We start from the raw sequence: 17,264 nt of genomic DNA on the forward strand, positions 1-17,264 counted from the left end.
CCTAAAGCAGGTCTTGAATGCTCTCAATCCTCCCCCAGCCTGCACTGCCTTGGGATAGATTCAGTTGCTCACACGTGCCTGGACGCAGCCCACCTTCCCAGCCATCCCTCCAAATCCTCGCTCCCACAGGGCTCGCTCTGTGGCCACTGGGATCCTCACTGCTCCCCGCTGTGCTGCCTCTGAGTCTTTTCTCGTGCTTTTCTCAACACAAGTTCCATGCCATCTCTGGTCAAAATCCACCCCACTCTCAAGGTGTCTCCCTGCTGGTCCCTACCAGCACAACACCTCATGGTCTTACCACCACTGACACGATGGTGGCATTTGTGGGCAATATGTCACTTGCCAAGTCAGAACTGCCTCCTCCATGCAGGAGTCCCCACCCAGGACTCCACCTCAGAAAGATTCCTGGACAGAGCACCTGGCCCCTTACCTGCTGGCTGGGCTGCTGAAGGTCTAGTTGCAAATCTGCCAGCTGCAAGCCTAGCCTAGCACCTAACAGAGCCTTGGGTCTTTTTTCTTCCCCCCACACCCAAACACAGGAAGGATAGGACTTACTTCCTCCAAAGCTTGTGGTGTATGGGGTGCCTGCATGGCTCAGTGGGTTAAGCCTCTGCCTTTGGCTCAGGTCATGACCTCAGGGTCCTGGGATCGAGCCCCACATCGGGCTCTCTGCTCAGCGGGGAGCCTCCCCTCCCCGCACCTGCTGCTCTGCCTACTTGAGATCTGTGTCAAATAAATAAAATCTTAAAAAAAAAAAATTTTGGCATAGGAGAGCCTGAGTGCTGGAGGGGAAGGATGGGGGTTAGGAGGCATGATGTGTGTCAGGATCTCAAGGAGGACTGCAGGGTTGGAAAAAGCCCCTGAAGTCATTCTGATCTAGCACAAAGAGCAGGATGGGGCTGAGGAGGGGAAGAGGTTGCAGGGATGTGTCGCCCTGTCTGGTTCGTGGAGACTGCTCCAACCCCCCAGAGGGCAGGAGGAGAAGGGACACAGGGTACAAGGAGCAGAGCCCGTGGGCTAGAGCTACAGGGAGGAGGCGTGCCTGCCGTGAAGGAGCAGAGCAGGGGATCCCCCTCCATCCTGCCCCCCTGCCAGTGGTAGCCCTCTCACATGCCCTCCTCTCTCACCTTCTCATGCTCTTCCTATCTTCCCCTTGGCCCAGGCTGATGGCAGCTGCCCTGTAGAGGTCCCTCTGCGTTCAGACCCAGATGATGCCAGAGCTATGAGCGGGCCTGCAGGCGTGGCGCCGAGGGGAAATCAGCCATGGAGCAGCTGCCGGGGGAAGCCCCTGAGATCCGGGAAGAGGAGGAGAAAAAGGAAGTGGCAGAGGCAGAAGGAACCCCAGAACTCAATGGAGGACCAGAGCGCTCTCTTCCTTCCAGCAGCTATACAGGTGAGGAGGGGGCAAAAGGGAACATAGGGCAAAGGACACCAAGTGGGCCAAGCAGGAACTCTTGCCCTCTGTAGACAGCATCATGGGGCTCAGAGGGGCAGAGCCGGGCAGACAGGGTTCACAGCTCTGTGCTGGTGCTTCTCGGCAACAGGACTTCAGGCCAGTGCACTTCTTCTTTCTTTGAAACCGACAGCTTGTAGGGGATGTGGACAGGGGCTTTCATGAGAATTCAGTGAGTTAGCATTTGGGATCCGTGTAATCATCTGTATGATTCCCCTGCTGCCGCCCAGGGGACCTGGAGCCAGTCTGCGTTTACCCATGCTGGGAAGATCAGCTGTACCTGTGATCATAACAAACAGTCGCAGCACCCAGCTCCATTGATCTGGTGCTAATGACACACATCATGGAGTGGCCCTGTAATTAGGAGTAAGTGCTAAGCGGCCCGTGTGAATGATTGTAATTAAGATTACTTTTGTGCAGCAAACCAGTTTTCAGCTTCTCTTATCGCACTTGTCGGCTCCCTGGGACCGTGTGCTGTTCTCTCCCCATCTTCATCATCATCGTGCCACCTTCAGGGGCACCCAGAATCCACTCTTTGGCCTCTGGTTTTCCCTGCTGCTGATGCTGCCCCTTCCCTAGCTTCTCTCCTCTCTCCACCTAAGTTCTAGCACATTCAGCTGAGTCTTGCTCCCTTACCCTCTTGGGGAACTCAGGGTCATGAGAGGATGCACTTCCGGCAGGGGACATCCCGATCTGGCCTTGGGTTTCAGCTGCAGGAGATCCCAGACACAGGTGGTGATTGAGGGCAGAGGAGCAGGCCCACCCCACAGGATGGTCTCTGGAGGCCTGTGTCAGAGTTAAGGTAGGGCAAGGCTGCTGAGGTGAGCAGGTTCCTGGCTGGCCTGTAGTTAAAAAAGGCCCAAATCCTGGAGCCCTACTACTTTGAACCTGTAAAACAAGTTCCTGGATTTTGCTGAGCTGCTTCCTCTTCAGGGCACGGGGTGGGTAGGGTAAGGGAAGGCCATGATCCCATCCCTCTGATCCCACTCGCATATCCAGGAATAACCGAAGTGGGCTGGGTGTGATTTCAAGACTCAAGAGAAAGTCTCCCCAAACCCCCACAGTATCCTGTGTGTTGGCTGGTCACTAGGATGAATTTAGAGACCCTATGACTGGGATGAATTTAGAGCCTTTCCCAGAAGAGGAATGGCTCACTGGTGATCAGTCATTCAGTGCTCATAACATGTACTGTTCTGAAATTGAGATGGGCAGGGAGGGTTAGGCAGCAGAGGAGAGACACCAGAGGCTAAGAGTGAGCAAGGTCTGGCACTGAGGAAGAGTGAAAAGGGAAGAGAAGGCCATGGAATTTGTGGCCTTACCACCTGGCCGGGCCCACTCTGTCCCCACATCTGGGGCCAGGCCCACAGAAGTTACCTCCACAGTAATGCCCTGTCCTGGAGTTTCCCTATATCCTTGTGGGGACCCTATCCCCACACGATACCGCTGTTAATGGCAGACCAGAGCGCAGGGCCCGGGTGCACAGATGGGGCAAGGTGGACATGGTGATGGCTTCTCGGGGAGCTTTATCAGTGGGATTTAGGGCACACAGGGAGTTGTCTGGGAAAAAAATTAGCCCAACCTCCCCCCTTGTGGTGCTATATATGATGTGATTTTTAATGGATTCCATTTACCAATAAATTGATGAAGTAGAGCTAGAAAGACTTCCCTGTTCAATAATTGAAACAGGAGGAGGTTGTTTAACACAATCATTATGTGTTAAAGCCATTATATAGGAAAAGTTCCTGCAAATTCTATAAGACAAACAACAGAAAAATAGAAACAGGCAGTTCACCATTGGACAAATACAGATGGCCAGAAAATAAAGTGTTTTTCAATCTACTCATCAAAGAAGATATCTTCAAGATGAGATGTCATTTAGCCTGTCAGATTAACAGAGAGGACTCTTGTGGCCAGAGGCGGAAGACATGGCCCTCCAGCCACCGAGGGTGGAAGGGCAGCTTGGCTATGCAAGGGAACACTTCTTTCATTCCTTTGACCCTGCAGTCCCCCGTCCTAGGAACGTATCCCATGTAAATACTCACTGGGAGCGCACAGAGATTTCCACACTCACTTACTGCAGTGCTGCTCAGAAAAGCAACAAATGGGCAAGCGCCCATCTGTGGGGAATCAGTTATGTAAACTGTGGGAAAAACCGACTGTGGAATGCTGTGTAGTCATTAACAAGGACTGGGTGGGGCTGAATCTACCAGCGGGAGAAAGAGCTCCTGCCAAATGGGGGATCCCATTGCTTAAAAATCTTTTAAGTATCATGGAAGGCACTAGAAGAGTGTACATGCAAAGGGCTGTGCCATTAACTCAGAGGAGTAGGATCATGGCGGAGAGGCTGGGTCACACGGTGGTGCGCGCCATTACATGTTCTTCTCAGGTCTGCAGTACTCTCACCGTTTAAGAAGCAAATGCATCACTTTTCTTTAAAAAGTAAAGTAATTTTGTTTCCCAAAAAAGGCGGGCAGGTGAGGGGCCCTGGGGACACAGCCTCATCCTGTGTCGGGAATCACACAAACCAGGGCAGGGATCTCAAGCCTGTGACCATCAGCAGTAGCTTTCGCTGGTGCCTTCACTTCTCCAGTCTCAGCCTCTACCTTTAAAGTCTGCCCACCTCAAGGGCTGGCCGGGTGAGGTTCTCTACCCTGCCCCATGAGTCTATGACTTGGGCCTCTGGAGTGCCCTCAGGAATTCAGGAGGATGGAACACAGCCTTGATCTTTGAAACTGCAGGAAGTTCCCACAGTTTGCTTCCCTTCTGACCCCTCAGAAGTTCTGCAGCTCTGTCCCGAGCTCAGCACCTGACAGAGAGGCAGGCAGGACAGGCCTCACCATGAGCACTCGGCAACCCGGGAACTCACATGCCCAGGGTCCCCCGGCTGGGTAAGGGTGGGGGCAGCTTTCCCTTCCTGCTTCAGTGATGGGCATCCCATCCACACTCTAGGAAGAGGTCAGGGGTCTTAATGTGGAGCTGGGGCTGAGGAAGACCGAGTGTCCTTCCTCCTGGCCTTGGCACCTCCTCTCTCAGCAGGCACTTAGTGGGTGTCCAGGCAGGGGCTGGCCTTTCAGTGGAGGACAAGACTGCATGCCAGCCCTGAGAAGCCCACTGTGCAAGTAAACAGGACGACAGATGTAAGGAGGCTGCTTAATAACCCAGCTCCAGAGTCCCACAGAACTGGCCCTGCCTTCAGCAGCTAGTTGCCTTTGGGACTCTGCCAGCAAAGTAAATAGTGTTGACCCTCCTGGCCACTATCACAGCTCTGGCAACAGCATACCTCCAGTGATGGAGATGAGATACGCGAGAGAACTCCCCTCCATATAGAAATGATGCAAGCAAGGTCAATAGTGTCTGCTGAACTTGCAATCCAAGATGGTACAACTGATAGTTCACTCCCTGGGTGTTGGGCTTAGTGTTTACGCTGAGTCTAAACATTCCAATAATGGCCTGGTGTCATCCTCAGCAGTGACCTGTCTCGTTGCTTGTCATAGTCATGAATTATTGATTAGTAGTAATGAATAGTATGAGCTCAGCCCCAGGGGTTGGGTGGTTCTAGGTTATTACCAATAGGATGTGTGCACACATAGAGAAAGAGAGAGAGAGTGTGTGTGTGTGTATGTGTGTTTAAGGCCTTGGCTTACACAACTGTGAGGGCTGGCAAGTTGAATTCTGCGGGACAGGCCAGCAGACCATAAACCCCAGGAAAGAGAGAGTTTGTGTGTGTGTGTGTTTAAGGCCTTGGCTCACACAACTGTGAGGGCTGGCAAGTTGAATTCTGTGGGACAAGCCAGCAGACCAGAAACCCCGGGGCAGCTAATGCTGTAGCTTGAGTTTGAAGGCAGTCCAGAGGCAGAATTCCGTCTTTCTTAGGGAGGCCTCTGTCTATTTTCATAAGGCCTTCAACTGATTGGCCCCAGACCTACTTACATTATGGAGAGTAATGATTTCAGTTTTACTCACATCTAAAGAATATCTTCTTTTTTTTTTTTAATTTATTTATTTGACAGACAGAGATCACAAGTAGGCAGAGAGGCAGGCAGAGAGAGAGGAAGGGAAGCAGGCTCCCCGCTGAGCAGAGAGCCCAATGCAGGACTTGATCCCAGGACCCAGAGACCATGACCTGAGCCGAAGGCAGAGGCTTAACCCACTGAGCCACCCAGGCACCTGTGGGTGGCTCAGTTGGTTGAGCAACTGCCTTCGGCTCAGGTCATGATCCTGGAGTCCCAGGATCGAGTCCCGCATCAGGCTCCCAGCTCTGCAGGGAGTCTGCTTCTCCCTCTGACCTTCTCACCTCTCATGCTCTCTCTCACTGTCTCTCTCTTAAATAAATCAGTAAAATCTTAAAAAAAAAAAAAAAAAAAAAAGAATATCTTCACAGCAACATCTAGACTGGTGTTCAACCAAAAACTGGTCATCATGGGTACCATGGCCTGGCCGAGGTGACACATAAAATTAACAATCTGGTCAATGCCACTGTCAGCATGTTACTTAGCCTCATCTATGAGAGGGTCAGAAGACCTTCCTTGAAGGGTTATTTTAAGGTTCCCATGGGATTAATGATATAAAGTATCCAGCAGAATGCCTGGTGCACAGAGGCACACAAAAAAGAGATTATTAGTGTAAACACACAGTCTTTACCAGGAAGTCAGGTTTAGGTTCAAGTCCCAGTCCCAGCAGGTATTAGACAGATGACCTTGGCTGGGTCCCTTAACCTCACCAAACTTCAGTTTCCTTATCTTTTTTTTTTAAAGGTTTATTTATTTATTTATTTGACAGAGAGAGAGAGAGAGATCACAAGTAGGCAGAGAGAGAGTGTGGGAAGCAGGCTTCCTGCAGAGCAGAGAGCCTGATGCAGGACTCGATCCCAGGACGCTGAGATCATGACCTGATCTGAAGGCAGCGGCTTAACCCATTGAGTCACCCAGGCGCCCAGTTTCCTTATCTTTAAATGGTATCAGTCACTATCTTCCAAGGTGATATGGAATGATACTAACAAGCTCTTGGTGGGGCCTGATAAGTGGTGGTTCTTTCCCCCTCGCTTCCTGGGGTAGAGGTAGAGATGGGCCCTCAGGAGATGTTTAGGGGGTCAGGCAAGGTGTGGCTAGAGTGGAAGTTCAGAGGCAGGGCTCAGGGCCCAGATGATGGCCAATGGGTGAGCAAGTACATTTCCTGAGAGCTGAGGAGGAGCCAGGGGAAGGACGTGCTGGCTTGTTGGGAAGAGCAGCTGTACTGGCAGATGGCCCTCAGACTGGTATGGCCCATGTCCCCACCCAGCATACCTGAGAGGCAGCAAGGCAGAGACTTCTGGTAAGGGGGATGGCCTCTCGGAACCCCAGTCTCACACCGGAAGATCATAGGCAAGGCAGTGGGACCTTCAGAACTTGGTCCCCAGAATGGGGAGCATTCTGCCATCATTACTATTGGGTAAGAATCAGGGATAAACCCTTAAGCCAGGTGGTCAGCCAGGAAGAAACAGAACCTTTATCTTTAGAAAACCCACTCCTGGAGCCTGGGTGGCTCAGTCATTAAGAGCCTGCCTTCGGCTCAGGTCATGATCTCAGGGTCCTAGAATCAAGCTCCACATCTGGCTCCCTGCTCAGCTTGGAGCCTGCTTCTCCCCCTCTCTGCTGCATCCGTTCTCTCTCTCTTTCTCTCTGTCAGATAAAGAAAATCTTAATAAAAAAAAGAAGGAAAGAAAACCCACTCTCAAGCACCCATCACTTCCGTATCCCCACTGTACATGCACTCCAGCACAGAGCCTACCCCTGGAGGGTGTGTACACTTCTGCCCACCCCAGCGCCTCACCTCTCCTGCCTCTCTCCGCCTTCTGTGGCAGTTATTTTTATTCTCCAAAATTTATTCCAGACAGGCAGGGAGTGCCCCTGTCCCCCTAACCGGCCACCACCAAGCATCACCAACTGCTTTCAGGTTCTGCAGCCTGTGTCTGCTCACGACCCAGGGCTAGGACAGCCACAGCCCAGTGACCTGATACTCGCTGGGCCCGTTTCCCCACAGTCTGGTTTCTAGCACTTCCTTCTGAGATGTTCACCCCGGGCATCTCCTCAGGATCTGGAGCTCAGGCTGCCCCAGGGGCTGGTGGGGCTGGAGTTTCTGCTTCTTCCAAGGTTCCCAGTGATCCTAGTGCTCCTGAGCCCCGGGCCAGTGGCAGGCCAGGAGACATGAAAGGAGGCTTGGTCTGGTTCTGGGGGCTCTCTGGGCCTCATAAGACATCCCCCCCCACCATTGAATTTCTTTTCTTTCTTTTTTTTTTTTTTTTAAGATTTTATTTATTTATTGGACAGAGATCACAAGTAGGCAGAGAGGCAGGCAGAAAGAGAGAAGGAAGCAGGCTTCCTACTGAGCAGAGAGCCCGATGCGGGGCTCATTCCCAGGATCCTGGGATCATGACCTGAGCTGAAGGCAGAGGCTTTAACCCACTGAGCCACCCAGGCAGCCCCCTTCCCCAGCCCACATTGAATTTTCATGAAGCCGTGGGGGAGGAGGTACAACCCAAGATGAGGACAGGTCACGGTCCCTGCCTGTGTGAGGGGTACACAGCTTGGGGAATGCAGAATTGCAGCTTTCTGCCTAGCACTGTCCTAACTCATGTTGCTTTTCACATGCACTTTCAGGTTCTAGGGCTCTTCTCTGTTGTACCTCTGTTGCTTTTCACCATGGCTCTCAGATAGATGCTCCTGTCATCTCCATCTTACAGAGTAGGAAACTGAGGCCTAGAGGGCAGAGATGGGGGTTGAGCCCAAGACACCTGTTTGAACTCAGTCACATTCTTAACCCTCATGCCTGCTCTTCCCAAGCATCTGGAAGCCAACTTGGAAGTCTCCCAAGGATCTCATCTTTGAGCCCAGAAAAGGGAGCAGTCACCTTTCCCAACAGCCTCTTGCTTGAATGGTGGGTGCTTCCAAGTCCCGAACCACCTGCCTGCCTCTTGGCCTGTGTTGCCCCTGGCCACATCGTACTCCAGCTTTCTCACCTCGTTCTGGCCTTACCTGGTCAAGGGCAGGTCTGGATCCTTCCCTGCACACAGCAGGTGCTCATCAAATGTCTGCTGCATGAAGGGAGAGGGTGGCTTGGCCACGTGCAGTGCAAATGCCCAGATGCCTGCCCAGCCTCTGGGGCCAGGAGGGAGAGCAAGGAGGGCACCACCAAGAGATCGGTGGTTGTGGACAGGACTCATTGCTGGAAGTGAGCTCTGAGATCCAAAGGCGGTGTGATTAGAGATGTCCCCCGTCTAGCAGAGGAGGCAGACGTGTCAGCCACAAAAACGCAGCTGTTTACAAGAAGTGACACAAAGTGAACCTGCACACAGACCACATGGGTTGGAGTAGGAAGTGCCAGAAACCCTCCTGCTCGTCCCGACCAAGGGTTTTCACACATGATCTCATTTTCCCATTTTCCCACGACAGCTCATACTGTGAGTTCTCTTGCCTCTCTTAGGCTGCCTCCAGGCGCAGCAAGGACTGCCCAGCCCCTGCATCCAGTGGGCGCTGAGCGCAGGACCAACCCAGGGAGCTCGAAGTCCACTCACTCCACCAAAGTCATTGCTCCGTGCCTGCTTCCCGTCCTGCAGCAGCACCCGGGGGCAGCATTCCTGCCCAGTGGCCCTTACATTCTGGTGGAGGGCCCCCAGCAGTGAGTGAATGCACACGGACTGTCGTGTGGTGGTAAAGGCTATGCAGAGAACCAGAGGGGCTCTGCCCTCCTGGGCACAGTGCCCAAGAGACAGAGGGAGACCACTCCCCCCCATTTGTGGGCTGAGACGAATGGTTACACCCCTCAGAATGACCGAAGGTTAGGAGTGAAGACCCTAGGAGGGACAGGCCATTTCACCTCTGGCCCCAGCCCTTACCAGCCTGGGAAGGGAGAAGGCTCCCTGGTCCCTGGATGACAGACAGGGGATAATACCAGCCTGGGAAACGTTCAGTCTGGGCTCAGCCCCACAGCGTGAGTCTCCCTGAGGTGCCGGCCCGCTCTGAGCCAATGATTCTCTGGACTGGGGATTTGGCCCCTGACCCTGAGGAGGTTGCTCGGTCATCAGGAAAGAGAGCAGAGAACAGCAGATTCTAGCCAGCGTGGCAGAGGCAGGACAGGCGGCGTGTGGGGTCATGTGGCTGGCCCTGGGCCGGGAGACCGAGGTTCAGGCTGGGCTCATTGCTAAGTGTCCAAGGGAGAGATTCCGAAGAGTATCCCAGAGATTACCGCATCATCTGACAGCATCTACCCGTGATGCTATTGCCTAGTCTAGTACTAGTACTAGGTCTAGTACTTTCCTTGCTTCCACTCATACCACTGGTTCAGACGTCCCATGCACTTAATAGAAAAAAAAACCTGGGGAAATTCAGTTTGCTGCCCAGTTGACCTGACTGATACTGCCTTCTTTCTGCTTGAGCAAGAAGTTTCGTAAGCGTGGCTTTGAGCTTCTTGGGACACCTGGGTGGCTTAATCATTTGCCTTTGGCTCAGGTCATGATCCTGGGATCCTGGGATCGAGCCCCACGTCCAGGTACATGCTCAGCGGGAAGCCTGCTTCTCCCTCTCCTACTCCCCCTGCTTGTGTTTCCCTCTCATTGTGTCTCTCTCTGTCAAATAAATAACTTAAGAATCTTTAAAAAAAAAAAAAAACAGATTGGAACTTCTTGAGAGATGCTTTACAGCATCTCTGGAGCCCACCCAAGAGTCGAATTTCCCGGGAGAGGTGGATAGAGGGTTGGTCTCCCTCACACACATTCCGTACAACCCCACACGGGCCCGACGGTGGAGCCTGTCACACTACAAGAGCTACTTCTCAAGTTGAGTCTAAAGAGATCTTGTCTGCTTCCTCCTCTTGCTCCCTTTCCCCCAAAACACAGTCATCCTCCCCAGTGCACACACATGCACACACACCCCTCTTTCCTGCCCTGTGGTCAGTACAGCCCAGGAAGGCTCTGACTTCCCCCCAATAATGATAGCTGCCATTTCCCAAACACTTCCTATATGGTAGGTCTGGGGAAGAGCCTCATGTTCTCGATGAAGAAACCAACCCTCAGAAAGGTTGACTGCTTGCGTCACTTAGCTTTTAAGTGTCTGAGCTGAGTGAGGGCCGCTTGGGAAATGTGGGCTCTCCCCCACAACCCTCACTGTGCCCCTGTGGGCTCTGGTCACCTCCGCTGGCCCCTGTCCCAGCCAAAGGTGAAGGCATCCCTGTGTCGTGTGTCCGCAGACCTTTCCCGGAGCTCCTCGCCACCCTCCCTCCTGGACCAGCTGCAGATGGGCTGTGACGGGGCCTCGTGTGGCAGCCTCAACATGGAGTGCCGTGTGTGCGGGGACAAGGCATCGGGCTTCCACTATGGTGTTCACGCATGTGAGGGGTGCAAGGTAGGGCCCGCGGCGAGTGGCGGTTGGCAGCTGGGGCTGTATTTACATGGAGAGCTGACCGGCCAGAGAAGCCAGGCCATCACAGTACCTGCTGCGGAATTCCCACCCAGGAGGCAGCCAGGCCCTTGGGCTCCTTCCAGGCCTCCACTCTGGGTACAGCTGGTCCCTTGTTGGCCTGCCCCTCGGCTGGGCTGGCTGGCTGCTGGCGCCCTCTGGAGACATAGCTCTAAAACAGAACGAGGGGCTTGGGCTCAGCTGTCACACTGATGGCAAGTGCTTCCTGCACCTCAAGGCCCAAGAGGGCCCCTTGAAGGGAAAAGAAAATTTACTTTTCTTTCTCCAGGGGTGCTTTTGGGTTCATCCTTCTAACTGCACACCCATCAAAATGGTACATATTCTTTTACTAAACCACTGCCTAGAAAATACCTGGAACCAGATACATTTACGAATAAACCAGGTTAGCCATGATACAATGTTATGTTACCAAACGCACAAAGAAGCACTTAAAGTGAAGAATTAGACAGATAGATAGATAGATACAGATATAGATAGATGTATCTCAAAGGCTTTAGCGTTATTTTCTTCCTCTCCTTCCCTCCAAAAGAAACCCGCCCCCCCACCACCCCGGGTAACTTCCAAATTTCAGGAATTCTGACATTTACACACAGCACTGAGGCCCCTGACATCCCAGAATCCAGGGTGCAGAGCAGGATTCTCAGCTTTCTGTGACACCCCGCCCCCAACCAGGGCTTCTTCCGTCGGACAATCCGCATGAAGCTGGAGTACGAGAAGTGCGAAAGGATCTGCAAGATCCAGAAGAAGAACCGCAACAAGTGCCAGTACTGCCGCTTCCAGAAATGTGTGGCCCTGGGCATGTCACACAATGGTGAGAGCCAGCCCGGGCACAGTATGGCCAGAAAGCAGGCCCAGCGGTGGGGGGGAAGGGGTTGCTGAGGTGGGGTGAGGAGGCCCTCAGAGCCATGCCCAGTGTGCAGGAATCCCAAGACCAAAGTGCCCTCCCCAGATGGCTCCACATCCGCTTTGGGGCCCGGGCCCAGAGTGGTCACCCGCTTTCAATCCCCGAGGCTCACTGGGAATTGACCCCAGCTCCAGTCACATTGGAAACACCATTTCCAGCACCCCAAGCCTGTCTCAGATGACCTGACAGCATAAAAAGCTGCTTCCAAAGCCTGGGATCCCCTGGGCCCTTGCTGGTTAGTAAAGGCAGGCAGGAGCCATGAGTGACCACAGGTGTCCACTGTCAGCAGCCGGGCAGGAGTTTTCTGGAGGCTGGCCACTCCTGGGAGATAGACTGCCCTGCACTTTGGGCCTCCTACGGTATTGTCTTCAGACCCCATATAGTAGGATTGCACAGAGCCCATCTGCCTCCCACTTTGCCTGTCTTGAGTAAGAGCCCCCCCTTGGGGGACTGGGGAGAGCTTTTTGTTTAAATGCCTCCACCCACAGCTACCCTGTCTTGCCTTTTAGATGGTGGCAGGACCCAAGCTCTCCAACTGAAGCATTTCCTCCGTGGTGGGGCCTGGCAGGTCCAGGGCTTGGTCCCTCCCTCCAGTCTTTATCTTCCCAGGCTCTGTTCCTTAGGTGGGCTGAGCAGATTTCCTAGGAGATCTCAAGGCCAACTCAGTTCTTCTCACTTCTTCTCTTAGAGAAGCTGGATTTGTATCTTGTTCATTACTAATAACTAACTTTTTAGTGCTTACTGTGTGAACATTCTTATTCAATTGTTTTGACAATCCAGTGAGATTTCAGTATTAGCCCATTTTTCTTATGAATAAAGGTGAAATAGCCTTCCTCTTCCTGTCTCCTGGAGCTCAGGCATGGGCCTTTGACACCAGAGACTGTCTTCCCACCTATCACACCGTACTGCCTTCCACCCACAGTGGCTCAGCCAACTCCCTGAATTAGGGCCCTTGCCAGGCACTATGAACAAGACAGAATCCCTGTCCCCCTAGAGCTTACATTTGGGAGGGGTTCCCCAATATTCCCGTGTGCTGGCTGTAGAGCTTCTGAGGGTCCTGGGCTCAAAAAGTGGGTCTCCATTTTTGGCCTCCGTACCTGTTGTGAGACAAGGAGGTTGGAGGTGTTGGCTCCTGCCTGGGCTCCTCGATGACTTCTCTTCACCCCCCACCCCACACCCAGCCATCCGCTTTGGCCGGATGCCAGAGGCCGAGAAGAGGAAGCTGGTGGCGGGGCTGACGGCAAGCGAGGGGAATCAGCACAACCCACAGGTGGCTGACTTGAAGGCCTTCTCCAAGCACATCTACAATGCCTACCTGAAGAACTTCAACATGACCAAAAAGAAAGCCCGTGGCATCCTCACTGGCAAGGCCAGCCACACGGCGGTGAGTGTCACTGCTCGGCCTGGCTGCCTGGGCACTAGGCCCTGCCTGCCACCCGCCTGACTTCTGGGAGAACCGGGCTACTTCCTTCCCCTCACTTCGGGGAACAGGCCAAGGGTATGGGGAGCACATGGGCGGGGGTCCTCCCAAGGCCTGGCCTCTAATGGGGCCTGGTTTTCAGCCCTTTGTGATCCACGACATCGAGACATTGTGGCAAGCAGAGAAGGGCCTGGTGTGGAAGCAGCTGGTGAACGGCCTGCCCCCCTACAAGGAGATCAGCGTGCACGTCTTCTACCGCTGCCAGTACACCACGGTTGAGACCGTGCGGGAGCTCACCGAGTTCGCCAAGAGCATCCCCAGCTTCAGCAACCTCTTCCTCAATGATCAGGTGACCCTTCTCAAATATGGTGTGCACGAGGCCATCTTCGCCATGCTGGCCTCCATCGTCAACAAGGATGGCTTACTGGTGGCCAACGGCACTGGTTTCGTCACCCGGGAGTTCCTGCGGAGCCTCCGGAAGCCCTTCAGTGACATCATTGAGCCCAAGTTTGAGTTTGCAGTCAAGTTCAATGCCCTGGAACTTGACGACAGTGACTTGGCTCTCTTCATTGCGGCCATCATTCTCTGTGGAGGTAAGTGAGGCTGGGGCTGGCGGGCCTGCCCCACACACCCATTCTTTCTGGGGGTTGGGCCTTCACCACGGGGCACCAGGCCTGAATGCAAACAGTGTGGGGCCGTGCCCGTGTGATGGCAGTGTGACACACGAGGTGCCGATGGTGTGGAGGATCGGCTCCCTCTTCTTGGTGGAGAGGAGGCAGACAAGACTGAAGAAATATGCAACATGTTCATGGGGATGATTCTTCGTATTTTGCCTCCACTTTTTGGATCCCAATGTAACAAATAGAATAATCATCACACTCACAGTGCTATAGAGCTCACTTCTTGCCAGGCACTGTTCTGGTTCCTTTTCCTAGATGATAACTCACTTGGTTCTCATGGCAACCTGTGCAGAAGGCATTTCTGTCACCCCATTTTACAGATGACGGAACTAAAGTCAGAGAGGCTGCAGGGAGAGGCCAGTGCACAGTCTCCTCGCTAGTCTGTGGTGGGGATGAGGGTTGAACCCAGGCAGTGAGTCTCTTTACCATGAGGTCATACTCCCCTTTCTCATAAGAGAAAACCAAAAAGGCGAAGGAGATGGGCCGGGCCCTGGGCGGAGGGACTAGAACTCTCTGTGGAGCAGTCACTGACAGGACAGGGCTCGGGTCTGTCGCGGCAGCGGGTCTGCTGTCCTCTGGGCCAAGTCACCCACCCAGGGCAGAGGTAGGGGAACTCCTCCGCGACTCCCTCCCATACCTCTGCCCTGTGTCCCCACAGACCGGCCAGGCCTCATAAACGTGCCCCAGGTGGAGGCCATCCAGGACACCATCCTACGTGCCCTCGAGTTCCATCTGCAGGCCAACCACCCCTACGCCCAGTACCTCTTCCCCAAGCTGCTGCAGAAGATGGCCGACCTGCGGCAGCTGGTCACCGAGCACGCACAGATGATGCAGCGCATCAAGAAGACCGAGACGGAAACCTCGCTGCACCCCCTGCTCCAGGAGATCTATAAGGACATGTACTGAGGGGGCGGGCCGCCTGCGCTGGGACATAAGTCAACCATGGGACTTTTCCAGACCGCAGCCCCCCTGCTTCTGTGCTCAGACATACGGCCTCCTGCTCCCCGCGTTTCCTGCCTCTCTCTCAGATCCTCTTTCTTCTCTGATTTCCTTGCTCTTCCTCCCTCTCTCTTCCTGCCTTTCTGTAGGTTTCCCTCCTCTTTCCTCCCTTGCCTTCCTTTCTCTCTCTCCCCATCCCCATGTCTGTCCCCTTTTCTCTTTGTGGGAGACAATTTGTGTTACTTCACCAGCAGCATGGAACAGGTCCTCTGCTTTCGTCCACCCCGTCCCCTGTTCCCCAGGAGCCGGGGGGAATGGGCCTGCCCTCTGCACGAACAGTCACCTGCAGGGGTGGGCGCCTCCCTTCTCCTGTCTGCACAGCAAAGGACTCGGGCCAGCCAAAGAAACACTAAGCCCTCTAGGCCCGGCTTCCTGGGGAAGCCATGTGGGGCCTGGGATGACTGCAGCAATGGACCCCGAGTCACCGGGGCCCTCCCCTGAGGGCCAGGATGCCTCCCCCAGACTGTCACTGCCCTCCCCTATCCAGCCAACCCCTCTCCAGCAACACACCCCAGCAACACTGATAGCAGCACCCTCTCTTCTTTTCATCAGTTTGCCAGGCCAGTGTCACTGATGGTTTCCTGCGCTGGCCGCCAGGGGACAGCCCCAGCCTGGAAGGAGACAGGCTTCCCTCCAGGTGGGGCCCCCACTGAAGAGGAGCAAACCTCAAGGGAGGCAGAGGTTGGCCAGAAAGGCAGCAGGCAGTGGACTTAATTGTGAGCCCAGGCCTGGGGGTCATCGGCACCCCCTCTCTTACCACTCTGCAGCAGCCACCAACCACGACTCCTGTTTCTCAGGAGTTCCTGGGCCTCAGCCTCAACCAGGAGCCCTCGATGAAGCTCACGCACCTCCCTCTGCATGCGCACACAACACTCCAGCACACACAAGCACTGAATCACTTTACCTGGTCCGCACCCCTCTCTTCCCTTCCCCGAGGCAGATGGGCCAGAGGGCTCTGCGCAGGGGTGTCCTGCTGAACCAGCCCAGCACCTGCTCAGCCGGGAGGTGCCCGGGGTAACTGATCCCGCTCAGTGTTACATCCGTTTGTCCCAATAGTCGTGCTACCCTTCCCTTCCCCTGCACTCAACACAGCCAGTCGCTGGGAACTCAGCCTACACAGCCTCTGGTGACCCTAGGACCTTGCCAGGCCCAGTCCCACTTCTCTGGCCTTCAGGTCTGCCCTTCCCCTCCTCCCAGGTGAAGTACTCGGCCTCAGGGGAGGGACTGAAGCCCAGCTTGGATGCTGTGTCTGAGCAGGAAGTCAGAGAGCCCCCTCCCCGCCCCCAACCTGCTTCTCCAGGAAGGAAACTGTCCTGGAAGGGTCAGGGACTGGTGGAGGGTCTCTGAGAAAGGTTAGGGAAGACCTGAGTTTAGAGTCCTGACCGTCTGTTCTGCCTTCCAGGCCCTGGGATCATTCTCTACTGACAAGATTCTTCTCTCTCCCATCCCCACGCTCAGCTGACCAAGGATTGGGGTTAGGGTGCTCCCTTTGAGCCAGCGCTGTGAAGGGAGGGATACTGTGCCTGCCCCCGCCCGCCACCACGCACCCCCTCCCCCACCCAGGCCTGGTGCTGAGGATACAGCTCTTCTCAGTGTCTGAATACAATCTCCAAAATCGAAATGTATATTTTTGCTAGGAGCCCCAGCTTCCTGTGTTTTTAATATAAATAGTGTACACAGACTGACAGAACTTTAAATAAATGGTAATTAAATATTTAAGAGTTGATGTAGGCCAACACTGTTTTGTACAGGTTTTTTTCCCCCGGGGGCTGATTGGACTTTGCCCCCTCTTCCCTATCCAGTGAGGAAGGGGGAAACTGGGCTGGGCAAATGAGACTTTGGGGTACAGGCCAGGAGGGCTGATCTGTCTTTCCCCATCACCTGTTCCTCACCATATGTCAGCAAGGGCGGAGGACCGAGGTCCCTGCCTTGTACAGAGCATCTGGGGGACAAGGGGGAGAATGGTATACGCGCCCTTGATGCTGTGGTACCAACCTGGTAGGCGGGAGGAGGGCCGGGGAGGGTCTCCAAAGGGCCCTGGAAGAGGCACCACCCCTATAAGAGACCAGGGCTTTCCTCAGCCAGCACCCCAGTTTCCTCGTTTACTTCCTGGGGTGCCACCTTCACAGAGGCTCCAGGAGAGCCCGGCACTCTGCAGCTCGATGGCAGAGGCAAGTTCAGGGTATACTGGTGCTTGTCCAGCCAGGAAAACAAGCACCCCAAAACATTTCAAAGTAGGGAATTTACAATAGGAAAGTGTGACTGAACTATTGAAAGGAGTGAAAGATCCAAAGGGGAGAAATTGAGGCCATCCATTAGGAGCTGGGCAGATGCTGTGTGGGAAGTGGGATCATCTTAG

General features: G+C 54.2%; 1 protein-coding gene across 4 annotated transcripts in view; it reads left to right on the plus strand.

Annotated features, from left to right (window-relative positions):
• The window catches only part of PPARD (peroxisome proliferator activated receptor delta), an 81,663-nt gene extending 65,039 nt beyond the window's left edge, over nucleotides 1–16,624 (plus strand). For 3 of the 4 annotated variants that reach the window (XM_045074754.1, XM_045074755.1, XM_045074756.1), the window contains 6 exons: nucleotides 1,163–1,393; nucleotides 10,673–10,827; nucleotides 11,575–11,713; nucleotides 12,988–13,190; nucleotides 13,369–13,819; nucleotides 14,565–16,624. In XM_045074754.1, coding sequence (XP_044930689.1) covers nucleotides 1,264–1,393; nucleotides 10,673–10,827; nucleotides 11,575–11,713; nucleotides 12,988–13,190; nucleotides 13,369–13,819; nucleotides 14,565–14,812 — 1,326 coding nt within the window. In that variant the 5' untranslated portion in view covers nucleotides 1,163–1,263 and the 3' untranslated portion in view covers nucleotides 14,813–16,624. The remainder of the gene's footprint in view (nucleotides 1–1,162; nucleotides 1,394–10,672; nucleotides 10,828–11,574; nucleotides 11,714–12,987; nucleotides 13,191–13,368; nucleotides 13,820–14,564) is intronic. The other variant, XM_045074757.1, reaches the window with a different exon arrangement.
• Nucleotides 16,625–17,264: the final 640 nt, after the last annotated feature.

Source organism: Mustela putorius, unplaced genomic scaffold (genome assembly GCF_011764305.1).
Source record: "Mustela putorius furo isolate JIRA1106 unplaced genomic scaffold, ASM1176430v1.1 tig00000135_pilon_pilon_pilon, whole genome shotgun sequence".
NCBI classification, from domain to species: domain Eukaryota; kingdom Metazoa; phylum Chordata; class Mammalia; order Carnivora; family Mustelidae; genus Mustela; species Mustela putorius.